General features: G+C 43.3%; 2 protein-coding genes across 3 annotated transcripts in view; both read left to right on the forward strand.

The window, feature by feature from the left end:
• LOC126282394 (uncharacterized) overlaps positions 1 to 25,108 on the forward strand; it is a 370,909-nt gene that overhangs the window by 60,524 nt on the left and 285,277 nt on the right. The window lies entirely within an intron of this gene.
• The window catches only part of LOC126282123 (cytochrome P450 4C1-like), a 66,787-nt gene continuing 52,986 nt past the window's right edge, over positions 11,308 to 25,108 (forward strand). The window contains exons 1-2 of one of the 2 annotated variants that reach the window (XM_049981592.1): positions 11,308 to 11,556; positions 16,181 to 16,287. In XM_049981592.1, the coding sequence (XP_049837549.1) occupies positions 11,394 to 11,556; positions 16,181 to 16,287 (270 nt within the window). In that variant the 5' untranslated portion in view covers positions 11,308 to 11,393. The remainder of the gene's footprint in view (positions 11,557 to 16,180; positions 16,288 to 25,108) is intronic. The other variant, XM_049981593.1, reaches the window with a different exon arrangement.

Consider the following 25,108-nt stretch of genomic DNA (forward strand, 5'->3'; position numbering starts at 1 on the left):
AAATGGTTGGTTATGAAACCTTATAGTCTGAAATTGGTTCAAGCACTGTCTGCAGCTGATAAGATTAAAAGAATCGATTTCTGTGATTTTATCCTTGATCAAATGGAAACAGATGAATCTTTCGTTTCAAAGATTGTGTTAAGTGATGAAGCAACTTTCCACACTAACGGGAAAGTCAACCGTCACAATGTCTGTATATGGGGCACTGAGAATCCGCGGGAAACAACTCAGTATGAACGTGACTCGCCTAAGGTGAACGTTTTCTGTGCCATTTCAGCCAATAAAGTTTTTGGTCCCTTTTTCTTCGAAGGTGCTACTGTAACTGGACTACAGTATCTGGAGATGTTAGAGAATTGGCTGTTCCCTCAGCTCGAACAAGAAGCACAACAATTCATATTTCAGCAGGATGGAACGCCACCATATTGGAACTTATCTGTCTGTAACTACCTGAACGTCAACTACCCGAGGCGATGGATCGGCCGCCAGGCAGCCCGTGACAGAGCACTTCATCACTGGCCTCCAAGAAGCCCTGATCTTACCCCCTGCGATTTTTTCTTATGGGGGTATGTTAAGGATATGGTGTTTCGGCCACCTCTCCCAGCCACCATTGATGATTTGAAACGAGAAATAACAGCATCTATCCAAACTATTACGCCTGATATGCTACAGAGAGTGTGGAACGAGTTGGATTATCGGGTTGATATTGCTCGAGTGTCTGGAGGGGGCCATATTGAACATCTCTGAACTTGTTTTTGAGTGAAAAAAAACCTTTTTAAATACTCTTTGTAATGATGTATAACAGAAGTTTATATTATGCTTCTTTCATTAAATACACATTTTTAAAGTTGTGGTATTCTTTTTGAATCACCCTGTATATAGCAGTTCATGACATCCAGTTTTACAAATTTCAAAACTCCGCCATCTCTCCCCCCACATCCACCACTGCTGGCGGCTCACCTCCAACTGCGCAACGCTATGCGCTGTTCACATCCATCTGCCCAACACTACAATGGCGAGTATTACAACAATGCCATCCAGCCACAGACTGCACACAGCACAGTCAGTGATCTTCATACAGAGCGCTACGTGGCGTTACCAATAAAAAAACCTAAACAGCCTACTTACATATAAAATTGAAAACGGTGCCAAATTGTAATTAACGTTTTTATCGAGTGCCTTGTTGGCCCTTTAAGTTTGGAGAAATGTTATTGCTGTACTGAGTTTGCTGCAGAAACTTGTCGTTTAATGGTACTGAACATTAATGAAAACTTTTAATTACGTATTCGTTTGTCATTGTTATTGGGAAGGGGGGGGGGGGTGGCTAACATTTTCATTATCTTAAGAAGTGTAACTTTTTGTAAATCAAACCAAAAATATTGTGTTTTCAATTAATAAATATTGGTCTACTGTTAACTCAGTAAACTCCCCCTCGAAATATTTCCTATGAGCCAATCCACCACCTCTGTCCACTTTGTATAGCTAAGTAATATGTGATTACAGAACTGACGTGCTTCCTGCGCACACTAGCTGCCGTTAATGCAATTACAATTATACCCACTAGTATATTGCCTCCAATAGCAAGCTACAAACATGAATGATTCCTTGTAATGGGCATACTTACTTATTTCTGTAAATAATGATACTTTGTAACGTGAGCGAACTTGTCACGCTCACTTATTAACGACGCAATAGCTATACTCTGACTCTTCTTTTACTTAAAATTAAGATATCTCTCGGCGATAAAAATGTTGTTAGAAATTTATCATCAAAATGCGTTAGTGTAATATTCGGATGTCTTAAGTTACCTCATTACTTACTTATCCACTTCAGTTCCGTCGTTCTCAGACTTATTTCAAGGAAGCAAAGATCTGTCCATGGGACTAGCTCAATTTAGGGAGAATAAAAACAATGCTAGGATCTTAAAATTTTCTCTTTACAAAGGGTAAGTTTATTCACCGAGCTTTTCAGACACATGCCGTCAGTGCTGTGCACTAGCGCCAGTGTAAACCGAAGTACCAAAAAATCGGACATGCCACAGAAATAACTAACTTTTATCCTAACATTTTAATATGCAAACACAGCTCCCCCACTTCACGTGTTGGCGGCCACGTGTTAGAGAACATGTTGGACGCACGACACAGTTATTCTTTAACTGAGTTATTGCCCTGAACATAGTTCGAATTGATGGTTCCGTTTTTGTAAGTAATCTATCTAAATTCCAATAAAAGACCGTGTCAACCTTAGGACAACAGCACTGTATAACAAATCTCAATTTCCGGATATTACTATGTGGTGCCTGTTAACGCAATATTTCTCACTTGACTCTTACGCACGAGCGCTTGCAATTCAACAACCAATACCAGACCCAACCAGAAACCACTCGTCTTCACGATATGGTCCTTTACAGGTCGACTGGTAGAATAAACCGAAACGAAATCTGAGCTTACGCTTCTTCCAAATAACCATCACACCAAAATATCTTTAAAAAAGTCACTTGTTAGCGTGCAGCAATCAGCTAATAATCCCTTAAGGATACGACAACCGATTTTAACCTCTTAATTATTCTGTTACTGAACATACCTCGAATTCCGTTTAACCCCAAATCGTTACTGAACAATATAACAACAGAAATCCGTACTAATCTCTTTATAAAGCTTTAAACGCAGGTTTTTGAATCACAATATTCACCTGTAGCCAACCTCTCGCTTTGGGTTACCCTATAGTGTAACGCCAACCCTGGTATGCCCAGACCGATAGACCCCCACATTCAGACCACTTTCCTATATTCTCGAGAAAATCAGTCCTTAAGGTCAGACTAAATTTTTAGGAACCATTAACTTTGAGCAAACGAATAGCGTTACCACCACTTTCAACAATTAAGTTGTTGTATGTCATGTATGTCGTCGGTGATTTCTCAGCGGCTGGCTGCCTCTTGGTGCATACTATACATGTACATCTACAACCTCATGGTTACTCTGCAAATTCACACTTAAGTGCCTGGCAGAGGGTTCATCGAATCATTTTCATACTACTTCTCTACCATTCCACTCTCGAATGACGTGTGGGAAAAAAGAACACCTAAATCTTTCCGTCTGAGCTCTGATTACTCTTATTTTATTATGATGATCATTTCTCCCTACATGGGTGGGTGTCAACAAAATATTTTCGCATTCGTAAGAGAAATTTGGTGATTTAAATTTTGTAAATAGATATCGCAGCCGAGAAAGACGCCTTTGTTTCACTGACTGACATCCCAACTCCCGTATCATATTAGTGAAACACTCACCCCTATTGCGCGATAACACGAAACGGGCTGCCCTTCTTCGCACTTTTTCGATGTCCTCCATCAATCCTACCTGGTAAGGATCCCAGACTGGACCGTGCAGCAGTATTCCAGCAGAGGATGGACAAGTGTAATGTAATCTGTCTCTGTAGTGGGTTTGTCGCATCTTCTAAGCTCATAACAGCAATAGTAAAAACTCAGAATTACGTTATAATAACTGTTGGTATACTTACTATCTCTGTCAATGATCTCTTCAATAAGAGCACTATGGGAAAGGAGAGAAGAACACATGTCACAATCACGTAGCACAATCTCTACACCGACTGCTGCTTTCACATCGCTAAGTGAGTCCCACAATGCACAACATTTGTAGAACTGCTCAGCGTACTACTAGATGTGTCTGTCTTGCCTTAGCTTTGGCGGAGTCATGCAAAAGGCTCTAGCACATCCAAAAAAAATAATAAGTAAATAAAGTGGTGGTTTTAAATCCTCTTCTCGTGTTTGCCGTAGGACCATATTGTGCAAATCACACAGTATTTCGTCGATACAGTTTTCGCCACCTTCAGGTGGTTACAGCTGCTGTTGTCACTGTTGCAAGGTGTGGCTAATGATGGGCACGCGGTGACGTCGAAATCTATCAGGCCAGGAGCAGGCAACACTCATGTGCGGGAGTTGGTGCTCATAGTGACACCCGCCGGCAGCCGTCGGAAGGCCTTCGGCGCCTGCGTTGTGGCCATCGACTGTGCTGCCACGCGCCCCTGTCGTTAAAAACTGAATTCAGTCTCACCAGTGCGCAGCGTCGAGTGATGAATCGGAAGTTCTTGTTTCTGCTGTTTTGATTTAATAACGGCCACTTCTGGAATACAAGCGGCGTTTAATGCAAAACCTGCATCCCTATTGATAAAATTGTCTCCCGTACCGATATACACTCCTGGAAATGAAAAAAAGAGCACATTCACACCGGTGTGTCAGACCCACCATACTTGCTCCGGACACTGCGAGAGGGCTGTACAAGCAATGATCACACGCACGGCACAGCGAACACACCAGGAACAGCGGTGTTGGCCGTCGAATGGCGCTAGCTGCGCAGCATTTGAGCACCGCCGCCGTCAGTGTCAGCCAGTTTGCCGTGGCATACGGAGCTCCATCGCAGTCTTTAACAGTGGTAGCATGCCGCGACAGCCTGGACGTGAACCGTATGTGCTGTTGACGGATTTTGAGCGAGGGCGTATAGTGGGCATGCGGGAGGCCGGGTGGACGTACCGCCGAATTGCTCAACACGTGGGGCGTGACGTCTCCACAGTACATCGATGTTGTCGCCAGTGGTCGGCGGAAGGTGCACGTGACCGTCGACCTGGGACCGGACCGCAACGACGCACGGATGCACGCCAAGACCGTAGGATCCTATGCAGTGCCGTAGGGGACCGCACCGCCACTTCCCAGCAAATTAGGGACACTGTTGCTCCTGGGGTATCGGCGAGGACCATTCGCAACCGTCTCCATGAAGCTGGGCTACGGTCCCGCACACCGTTAGGCCGTCTTCCGCTCATGCCCCAACATCGTGCAGCCCGCCTCCAGTGGTGTCGCGACAGGCGTGAATGGAGGGACGAATGGAGACGTGTCGTCTTCAGCGATGAGAGTCGCTTCTGCCTTGGTGCCATAGATGGTCGTATGCGTGTTTGGCGCCGTGCAGGTGAGCGCCACAATCAGGACTGCATACGACCGAGGCACACAGGGCCAACACCCGGCATCATGGTGTGGGGAGCGATCTCCTACACTGGCCGTACACCTCTGGTGATCGTCGAGGGGACACTGAATAGTGCACGGTACATCCAAACCGTCATCGAACCCATCGTTCTACCATTCCTAGACCGGCAAGGGAACTCGCTGTTCCAACAGGACAATGCACGTCCGCATGTATCCCGTGCCACCCAACGTGCTCTAGAAGGAGTAAGTCAACTAACCTGGCCAGCAAGATCTCCGGATCTGTCCCCCATTGAGCATGTTTGGGACTGGATGAAGCGTCGTCTCACGCGGTCTGCACGTCCAGCACGTACGCTGGTCCAACTGAGGCGCCAGGTGGAAATGGCATGGCAAGCCGTTCCACAGGACTACATCCAGCATCTCTACGATCGTCTCTATTGGAGAATAGCAGCCTGCATTGCTGCGAAAGGTGGATATACACTGTACTAGTGCCGACATTGTGCATGCTCTGTTGCCTGTGTCTATGTGCCTGTGGTTCTGTCAGTGTGATCATGTGATGTATCTGGCCCCAGGAATGTGTCAATAAAGTTTCCCCTTCCTGGGACAATGAATTCACGGTGTTCTTATTTCAATTTCCAGGAGTGTATATGGTCTCGTTAAAACACAGTCCTAGAACAATGATGCTGACAGTAATACTTCAGTCTTCTCGTAAGACATGCGATGCCTCATGTCTAAGAAATGCTCTGCTACCGCTGATTTATCAGGTTGCCCCAGGCGTTTATGTCGATGGTGTTCAACACAACTTTCTTGCACGGTTCGGCAGATAAGGTTTCTCACATAGGCATGGGATGTTATATACGCCAAGTTTCCTAACACCAAGGTTGTCTCTGAACGAGCACAACAAATTCCTTAGTTTTGCTGGTGAGCGTAAAACTCACTTGAGGTGGTGTCTCTTCCTATTCTTGATGCCATGACGCCAAAATACATCTACATCTACATCTACATGACTACTCTGCAATTCACATTTAAGTGCTTGGCAGAGGGTTCATCGAACCACAATCATACTATCTCTCTACTATTCCACTACCGAACAGCGAGCGGGAAAAACGAACACCTAAACCTTTCTGTTCGAGCTCTGATTTCTCTTATTTTATTTTGATGATCATTCCTACCTATGTAGGTTGGGCTCAACAAAATATTTTCGCATTCGGAAGACAAAGTTGGTGACTGAAATTTCGTAAAAAGCTCTCGCCGCGACGAAAAACGTCTATGCTGTAATGACTTCCATCCCAACTCGTGTATCATATCTGCCACACTCTCTCCTCTATAACGTGATAATACAAAACAAGCTGCCCTTTTTTGCACCCTTTCGATGTCCTCCGTCAATCCCACCTGGTAAGGATCCCACACCGCGCAGCAATATTCTAACAGAGGACGAACGAGTGTAGTGGAAGCTGTCTCTTTAGTGGACCTGTTGCATCTTCTAAGTGTCCTGCCAATGAAACGCAACCTTTGGCTCGCCTTCCCGACAATATTATCTATGTGGTCCTTCCAACTGAAGTTGTTCGTAACTTTAACACCCAGGTACTTAGTTGAATTGACAGCCTTGAGAATTGTACTATTTATCGAGTAATCGAATTCCAACGGATTTCTTTTGGAACTCATGTGGATCATCTCACACTTTTCGTTATTTAGCGTCAACTGCCACCTGACACACCATACAGCAATCTTTTCTAAATCGCTTTGCAGCTGATACTGGTCTTCGGATGACCTTACTAGACGGTAAATTACAGCATCATCTGCGAAGAGTCTAAGAGAACTGCTCAGATTGTCACCCAGGTCATTTATATAGATCAGGAACAGTAGAGGTCCCAGGACGCTTCCCTGGGGAACACCTGATATCACTTCAGTTTTACTCGATGATTTGCCGTCTATTACTACGAACTGCGACCTTACTGACAGGAAATCGCGAATCCCGTCGCACAACTGAGACGATACCCCATAGCTCCGCAGCTTGATTAGAAGTCGCTTGTGAGGAACGGTGTCAAAAGCTTTCCGGAAATCTAGAAATACGGAATCAACTTGAGATCCCCTGTCGATAGCGGCCATTACTTCGTGCGAATAAAGAGCTAGCTGCGTTGCACAAGAGCGATGTTTTCTGAAGCCATGCTGATTACGTGTCAATAGATCGTTCTCTTCGAGGTGATTCATAATGTTTGAATACAGTATATGCTCCAAAACCCTACTGCAAACCGACGTCAATGATATAGGTCTGTAGTTAAATGGATTACTCCTACTACCCTTCTTGAACACTGGTGCGAACTGCGCAATTTTCCAATCTGTAGGTACAGATCTATCGGTGAGCGAGCGGTTGTATATGAGTGCTAAGTAGGGAGCTATAGTATCAGCGTAATCTGAAAGGAACCTAATCGGTATACAATCTGGACCTGAAGACTTGCCCGTATCAAGCGATTTGAGTTGCTTCGCAACCCCTAAGGTATCTACTTCTAAGAAACTCATGCTAGCAGATGTTCGTGTTTCAAATTCTGGAATATTCCATTCGTCTTCCCTGGTGAAGGAATTTCGGAAAACTGCGTTCAATAACTCCGCTTTAGCGGCACAGTCGTCGATAACAGTACCATCGGCACTGCGCAGCGAAGGTATTGACTGCGTCTTGCCGCTTGTGTACTTTACATACGACCAGAATTTCTTCGGATTTTCTACCAAATTTCGAGAGAATGTTTCGTTGTGGAACCTATTAAAGGCATCTCGCATCGAAGTACGTGCCAAATTTCGCGCGTCTGTAAATTTTAGCCCATCTTCAGGATTTCGCGTTCTTCTGAACTTCGCATGCTTTTTCCGTTGCCTCTGCAACAGCGTTCGGACCTTTTTTGTGTACCACGGGGGATCCGTTCCATCTCTTACCAATTTATGAGGTATGAATATCTCAATTGCTGTTGCTACTATATCTTTGAATTTGAGCCACATCTCGTCTACATTCGCATAGTCAGTTCGGAAGGAATGGAAATTGTCTTTTAGGAAGGCTTCTAGTGGCACTTTATCCGCTTTTTTAAATAAAACTATTTTGCGTTTGTTTCTGATGGATTTGAAAGAAATGGTATTGAGCCTAGCTACAATGACCTTGTGATCACTAATCCCTGTATCAGTCATGATGCTCTCTATCAGCTCTGTATTGTTTGTGGCCAAGAGGTCAAGTGTGTTTTCGCAATCATTTACAATTCGCGTGGGTTCGTGGACTAACTGCTCTAAATAATTTTCGGAGAATGCATTTAGGACAATCTCGGAAGACGTTTTCTGCCTACCACCGGTTTTGAACAAGTATTTTTGCCAACATACCGAGGGTAGGTTGTAGTCCCCACCAACTATAACCGTATGAGTGGGGTATTTATTTGTTACGAGACTCAAACTTTCTCTGAACTGTTCAGCAACTGTATCATCGGAGTCTGGGGGTCGGTAGAAGGTGCCAATTATTAACTTAATTCGGCTGTTAAGTATAACCTCCACCCACACCAATTCGCACGGAGTATCTACTTCGAATTCACTACAAGATAAACCACTACTGACAGACACCAACACTCCACCACCAATTCTGCAGAACTTATTTCAGGCTTTAGCCAGCTTTCTGTACCTATAACGATATCAGCTTCTGTGCTTTCTATTAGCGCTTGAAGCTCAGGGACTTTCCCAGCGCAACTACAACAGTTTGCAACTATAATTCCGACTGTTCCTTGATCCAAGCACGTCCTGTAATTGCCAAGCACCCTTTGACATTGCAGCCCATCCCGCACTTTCCCGAGGCCTTCTAACCTAAAAAACCGCCCAGTCCATGCCACACAGCCTCCGCTACCCGTGTAGCCGCCAGTTGAGTGTAGTGAACTCCTGACCTATTCAGCGGAACCTGAAACCCCACCACCCTATGGCGCAAGTCAAGGAATCTGCAGCCAATACGGTCGCATAACCGTCTGAGCCTCTGATTCAGACCCTCCACCCGGCTCTGCACCAAAGGTCCGCAGTCGGTTCTGTCAACGATGCTGCAGATGGTGAGCTCTGCCTTCATCTCGTAAGCAAGACCGGCAGCCTTCACCAAATCAGATAGCCGCTGGAATCCAGAGAGAATTCCCTCAGATCCAAAGCGACACACGTCATTAGTGCCGACATGTGCCACCACCTGCAGCTGGCTGCACCCTGTGCTCTTCATGGCATCCGGAAGGACCCTTTCCACATCAGGAATGACTCCTCCCGGAATGCACACGGAGTGCACACTGGATTTCTTCCCCTCCTTAGCCGCCATATCCCTAAGGGGCCCCATTACGCGCCTAACATTGGAGCTCCCAACTACCAGTAAGTCCACCCTCTGCGATTGCCCGGACCTTGAAGGCTGAGAATGATCCTCTGAAACAGGGCAGGCGGCTGCATCTGGCTCAGCCAGAGACAGTGCCTGAAACCGGTTTGTCAGACGCACCGGGGAGGCTTTCTGATCAGCCTCCGGGGACGCCTTTCGCTGCCTGCCACGCCTTGGAACGACCTCCCAATCAACCACAGGCGAGGGCTCAGCCCCACTGCGGGCAGCAACCGGGGCAACTACAGCGGCAGACCGATCTGGGGACAGACGGGATGAGGTTGACATCCCCGTGATACCCGAGTCCGGCTCCCCACAGTGGTGCCCATTGGCAACAGCCTCAAGCTGCGCGACCGAAGTCAGCGCCGATTGCAGCAAGAACGCCGCGGCAGTGGGTGCCTTCGTATCTTTATTTACATCCCCGCTTTGAACTTGCTTAGAACGGAATTAATGGCGTACCTGTCTATCAGAGCCGGCCGCTATGGACGAGTGGTTCTAGGCGCTACAGTCCGGAACCGCGCTGCTGCTACGGTCGCAGGTTCGAATCCTGCCTCGGGCATGGATTGTGTGATGTCCTTAGGTTAGTTAGGTTTAAGTAGCTCTAAGTCAAGGGGCTCATGACCTCAGACGTTAAGTCCTATAGTGCTTAGAGCCATATGAACCATTTGTCTCTCACAACAGCCGTTCTGTTTCAACATCGTACTTACGTGCTGTAGCTCACTGGGAAGACTGTCGGTTTGAGAGGAAAACCACTTGCTGCTGGTAAACCTTTCAGGATGTGTGGTCATGGTCCAAGAATGTCTTCCGTTCCTGACCTTACGTCCAGGACTGCGCTGGACATCTGCAGTGGCGCTCCTCCGCTGAATCTTGCCGACCGACTGGTCGGACATCCGAGAGCGACATATATACTGTAGGAAAAGGGGTGTGGTCGAAGTAACACGTGATGAGCAGAGATAATCCTTTTCAAAGATAAAACTCGACTACAAAAAAAAAAAATTAAAAAAATGGTTCAAATGGCTCTGAGCACTATGCGACTTAACTTCTGAGGTCATCAGTCCCCTAGAACTGAGAACTACTTAAACCTAACTAACCTAAGGACACCACACACATCCATGCCCGAGGCAGGATTCGAACCTGCGACCGTAGCGGTCACGCGGTTCCAGGCTGTAGCGCCTAGAACCGCTCGGCCACTCCGGCCGGCACTTAACTATCGATTGTTTCCTTGTCAAAGATAAAATTGTCTAGCGATTCTGCAGAGCTACTGTCTATATGTAACTAAGTTTCATTGCCTCCTCTTTTCTGTTAAAATTATACTTATACTTACAAATTTCAGTGGCTTCTCTACATAGTCGTGGATAAAAATTTGACGTTATATATATATATATATATATATATATATATATATATATATATATATATATATATATATATATATATACTTTCTGTTTCATAAAATTTCATTTGGTGGTTTCCAGACTGAAGAGCATCCTCTGCTACAGCTGATAGAGAAATCAGGATTATCTCTGCTCATCACGAGTTACTTCGACCACGCCCCCTCTCCAGCAGTATATATGTCGCTCTCGAACGTCCGACCATTCAGTCGGCAAGACTCAGCGAAAGAGCGCCTCTGCAGATGCCAGCGCAGTCAAGGACGAAACGTCGGTAACGGAAGAGTTTCTTGGACCACGACCACACACTCAAAAGGTTTACCAGCAGCTATGTCATCTGGTCGTGAAAGCCTTCATTCTATGAAAAACCACTTGGTCTCTAAGAGTAAATTAAGCGGGGTCGAACTCGCAAATCACTGCTGTGTGAAGTTAAAGCAGTGCTTGCAGCCGCTGCGGTGTGCACAGGTGACCCCTGCCGCGTATCCTCGACACCCAGCGGCGCGTTGTGCTAGGCCTGCGAACCAGCTGTTTTGCGGCGGTGGGGGAAGTCTGAAGGTCGGCCTCTGGCGCGCACAACCGCAGCAGTGTTAGTCCACACCTCGGCGCTCAGTCTCGTCCGTAGGTCGCTTCCGGCAACGTTTTGAGACGGTGCCGTGCGATGCTGGACTTAACGGCGCTGCTGCTGACGGCCATCGTGGTCGCAGTGTCGGCGAGCATCATTTCCAGGAAATGGCGCTGGAGCCAGGTCGAGAAACTTCCAGGCCATGTAGCTCTGCCCCTCCTAGGGACGACTTACGTCGATTTCTTCACGAAGCGTGAAGGTAAGCAGACGCTTGCCCTCTTCTTTAGTTCGCAAACATCTCTTACAGAGTGCGTGCAGAGGGCATTGCTTAATATTATTCGTCTTCCTTGCTATCCCAGTGGCTAACTGATGAAGAGTACCAGACAATCTCTACGTATCACCTTGCAACTGCAAGACCCACACCGCAGTATCACATACCTATACTTTTATTGCGCCCGCCTTGTAACGTGCCAGTGACAACAAATGTTAAATGTGTTGTTCTTGCTTTTAATATTTTTGGCCTTGTATAGGCCGAAAAATGTGGTATCTGATACACCCTGTAGAACTATTATAATCGTATGGAGTTAAAACTGATGGTTTCCTAATAATCATCGAGAGATAATTAGTGTATGATTCGAAGGGTACAATAAATCACTCAGATTTTGTATTACTTCTTCGACGAGATACGCAAAGTGCAATGCGTTCTCGTAACAGTTAAAAACACTAGAACTTACACCAACGCTAAATCCACTTAGTACGGTGGAAAGATTATAATTTTGATTAAAAAAAACTTTTAACTCAAGTTTGAATGACGGTGGTTTTTAATTTGCGGCTAACTGCCCGAGCCTTATTTTTGCCTCAGACATATCACAACGTAGCTAGTTGCACAAAACGACATTAATTGTTTCAATGGGAAAAATTAAAACTTCTATTTTCTTTCTTAAAACTTCTTTTGCATCTGAATTTGCAAATTTGTGGTCCCGCTTCACCGCTGTTGTGTTTAAATCTCTGCAAAATTAGAAGAAGGATATCAAAATTAAAACTGCGTTGGTAGTAATGACGTTGTTATACAAGAAAGTTATTACACTAGTTGGCGTAGTGTTGCGTCATAGAAAAAACTGATACTGCCACCAATTCTCTAACCATATTCAACCTAATCTTTCCACTCAACAGGAGTACGGAGCAAATCCTACATATCTCACCCACTTTTATACTCTTTTTTTGTAACCCCGTTTTTAGGCATTATCCTCTACCCTGCATTCAACTCTCTCACTTTTATTTTGCACAATATTTGCCAGAGTATAGTGAAATAAATTCGTCAACTTTAAAATGATAACACGTTCCTTCCCACGTATTAACAATAAAACTGTAGAATCTTATAAATCACAATGTTCCATGTGAGGCTTAACTCACTCGATAAGAACTCCCAATGACCCTCAATAAAGACAGGGGTAAAGCATCGACTCTTGAAAGTGGTTTCAGTAGTCATGGGTTTCGCTTCTTGCGACCACTGAGTGGTGGCGTTCTCGTTCAGTCGTATGTGTGTCCAATTTCTGGTTCGTAGTTGTTGACTCTGCCGTCACCACTTCTCTCAAACGGTGTAATAGATATGAAACATGGCACTAAAACCACAATTAGACAAAAAAACAAAGATCCATAGGCCGACGTGGTATCTCACAGCTGGGTGTATGTATGTAAGAAATACAAGGCCGAAAAAATGTAGTTATCGTCAGACATCATTCTCATAGTCTCTCAAAACGCCCTTATGTCTAACAGCAGGTTTGAGACGAAGGTCACGCGCTGAATGACTTTGTGATAGGTAAAAAAATTGTGCTTCATTTTCAACATAGCTCGCTTGAGGATAGTGACAAACTTTTCATTGAGATTAGGTTTTCTTCCACGTGCCTTCAAAAAGGAATATCTGCAAAATATTCTTCAACACCTCGTATAATCTCTCTATTAGCTTTGAAAATTATTTAGTTGTCAGACTATTTTGTAGTAAGGATTGTTAGCCTTCACTTATTTTCACTCATCATCTGTTCCTTTATTCCATACTGTTCGGTCCAGAAGACTGCGTGGTATTCTACATTGTTAAACTTGCAAGTAAACAATGAGAGGAAATCCTTTTTGCTTCACAGAAATACTGGTCATTACCTCTCCTCTAAACAGGCTTTGGTTCGACAGTAAAAAAAAGTGTGCTGTGAGCTACTTCATAAATTTTTAATAGTCTACTGTCCGCTACCACAGTGTATTCTTTCCCAAGTTCTCTTATGCGGTTATAGTTTTTAAACGTCCTTCTGGTGCGTGATCATCAAAAGAAGAACTGAGTTGTTGAATTCTAATGCCCATTTCTGTTTGAAATGAATGAGCAGACTCCTAATAAGCCTTGCAGACTTATGATGACTTCTTCGTAGATGATAAACAATTTTGCGATACGGTGGTATTTCATATTATCCTTGCCGAAACACGTCTTAGCAGTTTTGAAACGCTGTATTGGCAGAATTAAAACAAAATTTCATTGATGTTCACGATATTTATGGTAGCTTGAGCATTTTTCACTTTGCTCTCCCAAAACAAATGAAGAAATAATGTGGTTTTCTACGAATGAATTATATATTCGTGAATTTTGTGAGACGTGGTGCACTGAGAACATCTATTACTCTCTGGGACCATGGTGTTTACAAACACTTCCGAAACCAGTACCTTGTGTGTTCTCAACAACGTTTTTTCGTAGACCTGTCGAGGTTGCTACACGAGCAGATCACACCGGCTCTCAAAGCAGTATTCCTACGACCTACCATATTTATCAGGAATGACGTCATCGGTTACTGTCTCGAAAACACGTCATACGAAGCAAACACGCAATAGCACGTTAGTAACAATGTACTAGACGCTACTGCGTTCCTTAAATGAACTGATGCAATGTCGGCTGTCGTTCAAGTGAGTTATTCTTTTACAATAGTAGTGGCCGACGGCGGATTGCATCTAACAATAAACGATAATCTCTGAAATGTAGACTATGATAATTATGTTCCCATATTAACAGAGAGCATTAACCACCAATACAAACGGCTTTTATCGATTTAATTAACATTTTAGTTCTAACAGTTATGAAGTTAAAACATTTATCTTCTCTTATTGCTGTAAGTGTTTGGCAGTTCAGTACCGTCGTTAACGCTATTCACAAGTTGCGACATGTCGTGAATCGAACAGTGCTCCAGTTAGTGGTACTGAAGTGTAAAATTTAGTGTGTTATCACTTTGTGTTAGTATGAAAAGAACAGGTTTGACATTTTGGTGCTGAAGTGCACACATCACGACCCGCCATCTTTGCTCCTACAACTCCATTTCTGCTCCTGTTTTGAACGAGCACCGAGATGTGTGTGGCCCGTTCTCTCATCTGTACGTTCCTGGGTGAATTAATTTACTGTGGCGGTTTACGAATTCCTATTTTCGTTGACTGGCGTGTAGTGTTACTAGCTTCTCAATTCCCAAGTATATTTCACAATGAATACGTGTACATATGCGCATGCCTGTTAATTGGTTTCTCTTGTTAATTCACGCTCTTCCCTTTAAGACCTAACCAACAAGAGTATGTCCTTGCTTTAATAAAAAAATGCAACAACCCTCTTACAATATTCATGTGAAACACCTTTTCTCTTCAGTATTCCGACTGATTTGATGAGGTTCGCCACGAATCCCTCTCTTGTGCGCTCCACTTCATCTGAAAGTAACGCTTGCACCCTATGTCCTCAATTAGTTCTAGGCTCTGTCTTATTCCACAGTTTTTACGCTCTTCAAGGCCCTTTAGTACCATGGAAATTGTTGCTTGATATCTTAACACCTGCCAAAACTCGTCTTGTACTTTCTTCTTCTATGTATTCTCCACATGTTCGTGGCCTTCCTCATATCATATCAGCAATCTAATTTTCCACATCCTCCTGTAGAGCATCTTAGACGCTTCGATTGTCTTCTTTTCCGGCTTTCCCGCAATCCGTGATTAGCTACTATACATTACCGTGCTGCAAACATATATTGTCAGAAATTTCTTTCTCAAATTAGGACCTATGTTCGATAATAGCAAGCTCCTTTTGAAAATGACGGAGCGCAGCAATCAGTCGTCCTTTCCTTTCAGGGTTTATGAAAGCAAATCTACATTTCGGCTAGTGCCTAGCCATTATCAGTGCAGTACATCAGAGTTTCAATACATGTCCTAGCACGTCAGTCCCCTGTTGTTCGGGCTTCTGTCTTGTCTTTTAGGTTGTATACAGCAATCGGAAATTCGGAGACATGAATCTTGGAATATTTTTATATGCTAATGGCAGAGGTAGTAATTTTGTTTTTCTTCTTACAATTACAGTGCCTCCTCCATGACACAGAATATCATACATACGCAAATCATCCAGTGCACTGTTTGTTTTTGTTATCAAACCGAACTAGAGAGATATGAACACGGTATGGTTTCACAAAGCGTTTTCATGCAGTCAGATGTATTTTCTGAAGATTACATTATGTATTTTAAGTTGTCAATTATAAAATTTATTTTACCATTATTGAATACTGAATTATGTTTATATTTTGTTGTAGATGTGGAGTAGATTCTTTGGGGTAATGTACATGTTTATAGAAATTACTGCACTTGTCACCTGTAGGTGAAACATTTGAAAAAATTAAGTGATTCGCTATTTGGTTTGTGATTGTGCACGGCTTGCACGAAAAAATAAATAAGTGGTGCATTTTTTCATTATGTAAATCATGAATGTCACAGCTGCAGACTTTTCAGTGACATCGATTGTGATGAACAAAAATAAACTCCTTTCTTACTTTCCCACACATTTGCGTGAGTACTTGTTGAATTATTGTCTCATATGTTTTTTGTTGCAGACCGAATTCGGTCCTTTGACGAGGTGTGCAAAAAGTTTGGGCCCATCTTTCGGTTCTGGTTAGGCCCTTACCCAGTGGTACACATATCAAAGCCAGAATACATGGAGGTAAGTATAAGTTGTGCCTCCAGTTTCCGGAAAGCGTTGGAAGTGGTCCTTGCTTTAATCATAAACACATGTCCAAGTGATTATATATGTTGTTATCTTTACATAAATAAAAGTATTACCTTTTCAACAATCTTCAAATCTTGATCTACACCATTACTTTTTATTCACTCGTGGCAATTGGTTATGTATGTGGTCACTTTCATAACTCAAATCAATCATCAAATTAACTAATTTAATATTATTGAATTTTGAACTGCTGGTGTATCCATATGTCACTACAGTAAAATAACAGCAGTGAATAGTTGAAGGAGTAGGAACGAGAACAGTGGCGTATTTAAGTTTACAAAATAGTGACAAGTTTTTATTCATCCTTTTATATATACAATGGAACGGATAAATCTTACAAAAAAGTGCAAACATAAATCAGAAAGTGGATGGTGTTTGATTGGGAAAGTATTTATTTGAGTGGGAACTATACAAATTCTCCCCTGATGTAATCTGTCTTAGAACGCAATCTGACTGTGTTTACATGAATCCACTCTGAGGCCCAACTCTATTCAATCGGAATCAACTACGACTAAGTGCAGCACAAACTATGGTTCACAGAGAACACGGAACTGTGAATATCATTTAACAAACCTACGCCAGTCCAGCAATACTTCACCCTTTCCCCTTATTCAGGCTGCAGCAGAAAACGGCACTCTGTGGGCGATAAGCGTGGCGCTGCGGCAGCTCTAACGTTCTGACGCGTCCACGAAAACTTGCAAATTGCGCTGGCTGGCGTTCTGGTTATTAGAACGAGCGAAACGTCCCTATCAGAGCCCTGAAATCTCGGCAGATTACAATATGAGGTGCATCCATTCGCTGGTCTGACCAACCAACTTGACTCCCAGACACGACGGCACGCGCTGGAATTGTCAAACGGCAGATGATCGACTCAGGACATACAAGTTCACCCGTATGACACACGATATGTCCGAGATGGTATACAGCTCCACTGTTGGTACAGTGAAAACTACCTCTGGCTCTTAGTCCACCAAAAGTCACAGACCACAAATCTCACCCTCTAGGGAAAGACATGAAGTTCTCCAACAGAAGACGAAGAAAGCAAAGAATCACAATCACTTCCCACCAGGCCACGGTACGGAAGCCGAATTAGCAGAAAAAGCCGTCTCCACATCGTACAAACCAATGAAACTACCCTCTACTGATTGCATCTCCCCTCTTGACTGTTCTCCTGGCCTTGTAGCCAATCCAGACACAGGACCGAGGTTCCATTGGCGAAGCAAGTCTCTACTTTGCATATCCTGAGAGGAACCAATCAGCGACTCAAAATCTCTCTTGTCTGAAAAAAGAAGGCTTTAGACTAGGGAAGCGTCTTTCTCACAGTAAGCATGTTTCGGCAAAAAACTCTACCTAGAAGGGACCACAGTCCCTGATTTACCAAGTTTTCTAATCTTTCCTAACTGACCATTTCTAATTTCTGAAGGAAGGCAGTTAAGCTTTCCAGACACTCGTACCTATGAAATGTATGTTTTTGCTGCTCGCTGAAAGAACCTGGCGACTTTCTGGTGTCAGGGAAGTTACAGTCTTGCCTTCCTAAGACACGTGCACCAGCTGCTCTGTTTGTATCGTCCCAGCTTCTAACATGCAAATGCTTCTAGTTTTATGACCATGGTCCGCAGCTCGTGGTCGTGAGGTAGCGTTCTCGCTTCCCAGGCCCAGGTTCCCGGGTTCGATTTCTGGCGGGATCAGGGATTTTCCCTGCCTCGTGATGACAGGGTGTTGTGTGATGTCCTTACGTTAGTTATGTTTAAGTAGTTCAAAGTTCTAAGGGGCTGATGACCATAGATATTGAGTCCCATAGTGCTCAGAGCCAATTTTTGTATGACCATGCCAAAGCTCAGATTACAGCCATCTCTCTTAAATGCCTTCCTCTACCCACTTTCTACCAACTAACTGACTTCACGATAGTCTGTTGCCTGGCCCAGGTAAAATGTTCTGTGATCCGATGCTCTCCTACTCCAATCCTAAATGGGAAGAGTGTGGTGCCATATCCCAAAGTCCCTCCGCAGGTACTGTTCACAGATTGCTGCTTCCCCAAAGCACTCTTACAGCCAGGTCGCTGGACGCAATATTTACGGCCTACAATTCATCTTTCTTCCTGTTCTCTGTCACCGCTACCACAGCCCCTTGGGTACAAGTTCTCTACAGGCTACACATGCAGCTACATGAACATTCTGCCTACAATTTCCTCATAAATCACACACACCGCATGTAGTACAGGGGACCATATGAATATTAATCTGACCGACCGTGCAATTAAAGTGAGTGAGTGGCGTGCCACCTCTCACTATTACGTATATTACGTATTCTTCTCTTCAACGACTGTGCGCTGTCCTCGCCAGGAATTTTTTTCCTATTATTGAATGAAGTATACATCGTATATGTTTTATAGGCATTTCAGGTGTTGTCAGAATTATGGGAATAGGAGACACCTTTTAATATATCTGGGAAATTTTTGTTTGTTGGACGACAGCATTGCCACAAAGCACAATGAGAGTGGGACGTTCTGACTATGTAAGCAAAATCTCAGTTATAAACTTCCCATGTGTCCTCATAGACTCGTCTAAGCCTTACTCTGGGGCTGACACACCAATACAGTCCACACAGTTTGTTAAATAAAACATCATCATTTTATACTAAATTAAACTAATCACCCACCTGTGGGACAGGTGGGCATGGATAATGAAAGCATCGTTGTATGCCCAATTGTTTAACGTCTATGAAGAGAAATGGCTAGTTTTATTGTACTTCCTATTGAAACAAAGTTGAGAGGCTTACCGTAGGGCCCTATCCAAAATCCACATGACCTTTTAAGGTCCACCTAGCCACCTAGTACCACATGTGTTAGCTGACCTCGATAAAGTTTGAGGCATTACACAAGTAAGTTGACTGAAATAATATAATATCAGGATTTAATCGATTCATTTAAGAAGAATGTACCGTGGTGATCTATTTGACAATGCGAACTGAATGAAACACTGTCTGGTACCATCTGCAATCAATAACAAAGAAAGGTTGGCTTAATTATGGAAACGACATATGTGGGCTGTCGTAATTGCTGGAGGAACATTATTTACGGTCGGCCGGGGTGGCCGAGCGGTTCTAGGCGCTACAATCTGGAACCGCACGATCGCTACGGTCGCAGGTTCGAATCCTGCCTCGGGCATGGATGTGTGTGATGTTCTTAGGTTAGTTGGGTATAAGTAGTTCTACGTTCAGAGCCGTTTGAACCATTATTTAGGCAGATACATCCAAGAAGAAGCATGTAAGGACCTATTTGAATCAACACAACATAACAAAAAAGAAGAGATTTCGACTAATTTAAGGAATTAAACCGTTGTAGAACCATCGGAAATCATGGAATGCATTGTTTAAATAAGCTGAACACTTGTAAGGGCACATACATCGATGCTGTCCCTGACACACGAATCTACCCTTACCCGTCTTTGGTCCAATGAGGTAACATCACTGATGGGGAAGCCACCTTGTGCTAGAAAGGTGCTGCTTTGCATCCACCGTCTACTTTCTGCTTTGGTGGTGCGTAGATCGGTTTCTCCCCCCCCCCCCCTCCCCCCTTCCCCACCCCTACTTACTGAGCCTTCATAAAGAGTGAATCGCGAGTATGCATGTTGTGCATGGTTGGTTATAAATGTCTTTCCTTTTTGTGGAACTGAGGTTATTAAAAGTCAGAGAATGATTTATAAACTAAAGCTGACCTTTAACAACTTGCTATCAATGGCTAACTTGGTTCAAACGGTGTTAAGCGAATGATTGTTGAGCTGAGTGAGTGTGATAAGGCTCGTCGGAGAGATAAGCTTGCTTGTCGTTAATAACAAATCGAGTGCGACCAAACACGTGCGAACTTCATCGATCCTCATCATACTGATGATAATACTTTGGTGGGAGTTTTGATTAGAATTATTAGAATTATAGATAGACTTCTATTTAAAGCCAGACAGTGAAAATACGAGAGTGAACTCAATATGAAGGAGGAGCAACGTACACACTATTACCTCAATCCACAACATTCTAATGGCGCTGAACTCCAATGATCACTCTCAGAGCAGCAGGAAAACTTATCCAGGCTGTCTTCCTGCAACCAGACCCAAGAAACGTGTGTCCAAGCTTATCCAGTTTCTGTCCTGCGCAAACCTGTGGGATTATGAAATTTCCTAGCTAATTATAACTAATATTACTTGTAAAAGCAAGAAAGAGGCGGTGTAAACATTGCTTCAATCATTTCTCTAATTCTTTCTCAGATGTTACTGTATGCAAGCAAATAGGACACTCATGGTGTAGGGAAGTCTGTCTTCAACACTGGGAAGGAGAGCACGTCTTGATTGCGTTTCGCCTGTTGTGCTGCTTGCGAGCGAACGACTGTTTGTTTACTTCCGCATAGCGGCTTGTCTACAGGTCAGACTTCATCGACCATCATGGCGTCTTGCCAAGCCAAGATTAAATTAACTTTTGCTTTGGAGAACCAAAAGTTATTTGAAGTCGACTGTTGTACATGGGATGAAAAGCGTCTCCCACAACAACATGTTCTCCGAATTTATTTTTCGATCACTAGTACCACTCTGTACAGCATAGCATATGAAGAGACGAGCACCAACATTGTACGGCGCCATGCTAGCGATCTCAAGTTCTGATACTCTGACAGTCACATAGGGGCTGTTGTTGTTGAGTCTCCGAACGTTGAGGGTTTTCGAACTCTCGTTTGAGGTGTCGTCGGACGTTGTGGTGGCCGCCATCAAACTTTACAGTAACGTCGGCAGTCATGTTGCTGAAACGTGGAAGACGTTCGAAGACTACCATCTTCTCAACCGTGCCTGTCAGATCAACACTGAACTGAGGAGACGCGTGACTTATTACCTGGTTGTTGCCAGCTGCAGGGCTGTCATCATGTAAGAAGGATGACCAGCCACTTATTCATCATTGGAAATTTCAACTTCCATATTTATTCTTAATTGTTCTTTCCTCACTCGGCCAGAAAAGAAAGAATTTCTTGAAACATGTACTGATTTCATCTGCTGGAGTTGATTTTGGATCAACTAGAAACGTTTGCCGCCAACGTCAAGAAAGTGTAAGTAATGAAAATCCCATTAATAACGGATTATCTCGGATATCTAGAATATTCTCGAATCTTCTGGAGATTCTATAATAGTTTGGAACATTCTACAACGTTCTCAAGCATTTCCTAACATTATGGAAGGAAGATTGTGGCCAATCACTTTGAAACTCGATTCCAAGCTGCTTCACCATCTTCCCAGAAGTCAGTTTGTACGATGCCCACTTTTGACACTCATATTATCTAACCCAACGTCTACAGTTCTAAAACAAACCTTCTTCAAGGAGTGATGGAGGGCTCCTCCATGGGGCTGCGGGTGTGAGCCAAAGTTATAGCGGCAAGCACGAACAACCGACGCTTAAATTTTTTAAGTCGTCACGAATAATGTCTTCATAACTAACCCCTGTAGCTCCAAAAACTTCATCCGTAAGGAATTGAGGGTTACTACACCGTATAACATTGATGGACCTGCAAAATTCGCTTGCAAAGTTTTGGTGGCATTCACAGACACAAGACACATTATTTTTCTACAGAGATGTCTTTCTTCTTAACATCGCTACCATACAATACTGTGCCCCAAACGTACATTCACAGAACTTTGTTTCTCAAATTAAGGCCTGGGTTTCATAATAACAGATTTATCTAGGCTGGGAATGCCCTTTTTGCCAGTGCTAGACTGCTTTTTTCGTCCTTCTTGCTCAGTCCGTAATGGTTTGTTTTCCAGCCAAGGTAGCAGAGTTCCTTATCATCATCTACTTATCACTGATATCCTTCCACTTTCAATTTTAATCCCACTCATTAACCTTCCTTAAGTTTCCTTCACTGTGCCTTCGATGTATAGAGTCAACAATAGGGCGAAAGACTACATACCTTTCTCACGCCCCTTTTTTAATAAGAGCACTTCGTGCTAGGTCTCCCACTACTAATATATTGTATATTGTATATTAACCGCCTTCCCTTATACATTACCATATTTATCTCAGATTTTGGAACATCTTGCATAATTTTACGATGTCGAACGCTTTCTTCAAGTCGACAAATCCTATAAAATGTTTTGATTTGTCTTCAGAGTTGATTCCAAAAGTCGGAACTGCCTCTCCGTTGCCTTTACCTTTCCTAAAATGAAACTGATTGTCATTTAACATCGTCAGTTTTCGTTTCCATTCTTCTGTGTATTGTACTTGTCAGCAATCTTGATGCATGAGCTGAAAGGTAAATGTGCGATTATTATCGCACTTGCCAGCTCTAGGTATCTTCGGAACCGTGTGATGCTGTTTTTCCGGAAGTTTGATAGTACATCGCCAGTTCCATACATTATGCACACCAACAATTTTACAAATTCCAATGAAATGTTATCTATCTCTTCCGCCTTATTTGATCTTAAGTCTTCCAACGAGCTTTTAAAATCAAATACTTGATCCCCTTTTTCTTCCCTATCAACTCCTGTTTCTTCTTCTATCACATCATCAGATAAGTCCACCCCTCATAGATGCTTTTAATGTCCTCTTTCCATCTGTAGCCTCTTTCCTCTTCACTTAAAAGTGGAATTCCCTTTCCATTCTTTGATTTTTCTATATGCTGAGTCCGTCCTTCCCACAAACATTTCTTTTATGATTTCTTCACATTTTTCACGCATCTTCTTCACCTCAACTTCCCTGCACTCCCTATTTATTTCATTCCCATGTGACTTATTTGTCTGTATTCCACAATTTCCCTAAAATATTTATTGCTTACTTCTTTTGTCGAACATGAAGTACTTCTTCTGTTACCCATGGTTATCTCGCAGCTACCTTCCTTGTAACTAAGTTTTTCTTTGCAACTTCTATGAGTGCCCTTTTTAGAGATGTCCGTTTCTCTTCAACTGAACTGCTTAGTGATCTATTCATTATAGCAATATCTACACCCGTCACCAAAAGTATTAAGCACCCTAGGTAGAACAATGTGAGGCAAGCAAAATATCTCCCCAAAGTGAATAACGCAGGGAGACACTGTTTCCCCATCGCCCTGGACTCACGAAAGCGACGTTACTAGAAAGGACTGTATCTCCGCGAATTCCCAACACGATATTTTTTCAGTATGAGACAATGGGGCGGAATGTGTTCATTTAGACACTGGCGTCTGGAAAGTTCTTCGGAAGATCGGCGACTCCCACAGGCGACCACGATTGGCCAGATCGACGTGACACATGTGGTGTTTCCCACTCATTCACAGTCGAGCGGAAGTAGCGCCCATTGGTGAAAAATTTGTTACAGTGTCGCGATTGGACAGCCACACCAGCTGGGTGGCACGCCGCACTAGGTTCCTGATAGAAAGGAGATACTTGCATTCCAGCCGTTCAGCCATGTATGGATGTGAAAGATGGACGACAAATAGTTTAGACAAGAAGAGACTAGAAGCTTTCTAAATGTGATGCTACAGAAGAATGCTGAAGATTATATGGGTAGATCTTGTAACAAATGATTAGGTACTGAATAGAACTGCGTAGAAGAGCAATTTGGGGCACAACTTGACTAGAAGAAGGGATCGGTTGGTGGGACATGTTCTGAGGCATCACGGGATCACCAAGTTAGTATTGGAGGGCAGCGTGGAGGGGAAAAATCGTACAGGGAGACCAAGAGATGAATATACTAAGCAGACTCAGAAGAATGTAGGGTCCAGTAGTTACTTGGAGATGAATAAGATCGCCCAGCATAGAGTAGCATGGAGAGTTGCATCAAACCAGTCTCTAGACTGAAGATCACAACAACAACATCAACAACAAGAACACTACTATCTATGAGGCAAGCGACCTCACCCAGTCCGATTCTTCAACAGAAGCTTGTATTGCATAGTCAAATGTCATAAAGCGCACAAGAATTACACTGTAGGAATTTATAATAGAATTCAGAGTGCAGCAAATAATTCATTAGCCTATCGCCTCACACTAGCAAACGGAACTCGAAGGTCGCTTCCCACAGATGTCAAATTTAGAGTCATTGGAAGAATACTGAGCAAAGTAATCCGTTAACGAAGGAAGCTGCTTTAAAATCACTCGTTCAGCCAGTATTTGATATGGCTCATCAGACTGGAATCCGTACGAGATAGAATTGATAGGGAAAATAGAGAAGATCCAGGTTTATTTAAAAAGCGCGAAAGCGTCACGGAGAGCCCAGCGATCTCCAGTGGCACCCAAAGTATCCTCCGCCATGTACCATAATGTGACTTTCAAAGTATGTATGTAGATGTAGAATCGATTTTTATCTACAGCTAATTCAAGAAAAAACTATAAATGAAATGGACTGTCACTATGGAATTTAATATACCAGAAAAGAAATACGTCAGGTATACATTAGAATAACGATACTACAAGTCTTTTGAAGAATATGTATAGACAAATTATTAACAGCATCTACAAAAAGAGGGGAAACTATGAAAAGTAGAAAATTTGGGAAGACAAGGTTATATTAAAAAGGGCTGCGAGAAAGTGCGTGGCCTTCCGCTTGGACTCTGTTCGTTATGTGAATAGTTAAGAGGTGACCCATATAAGGTACAGACACCACCCCCACCATCCCTAAAATAAAATCAAGAGGTGAGATGCTAATATGAAGGTTAATGATTTTACGTCTCTGAATGAGAATAAGTATGTTATAGAAGAATGATGTAAGATACCTTTTAAGAACGAAAAGTGTATTGACAGTAAATAAAATA

The sequence above is a fragment of the Schistocerca gregaria genome, chromosome 7 (genome assembly GCF_023897955.1).
Source record: "Schistocerca gregaria isolate iqSchGreg1 chromosome 7, iqSchGreg1.2, whole genome shotgun sequence".
Classification (NCBI taxonomy): domain Eukaryota; kingdom Metazoa; phylum Arthropoda; class Insecta; order Orthoptera; family Acrididae; genus Schistocerca; species Schistocerca gregaria.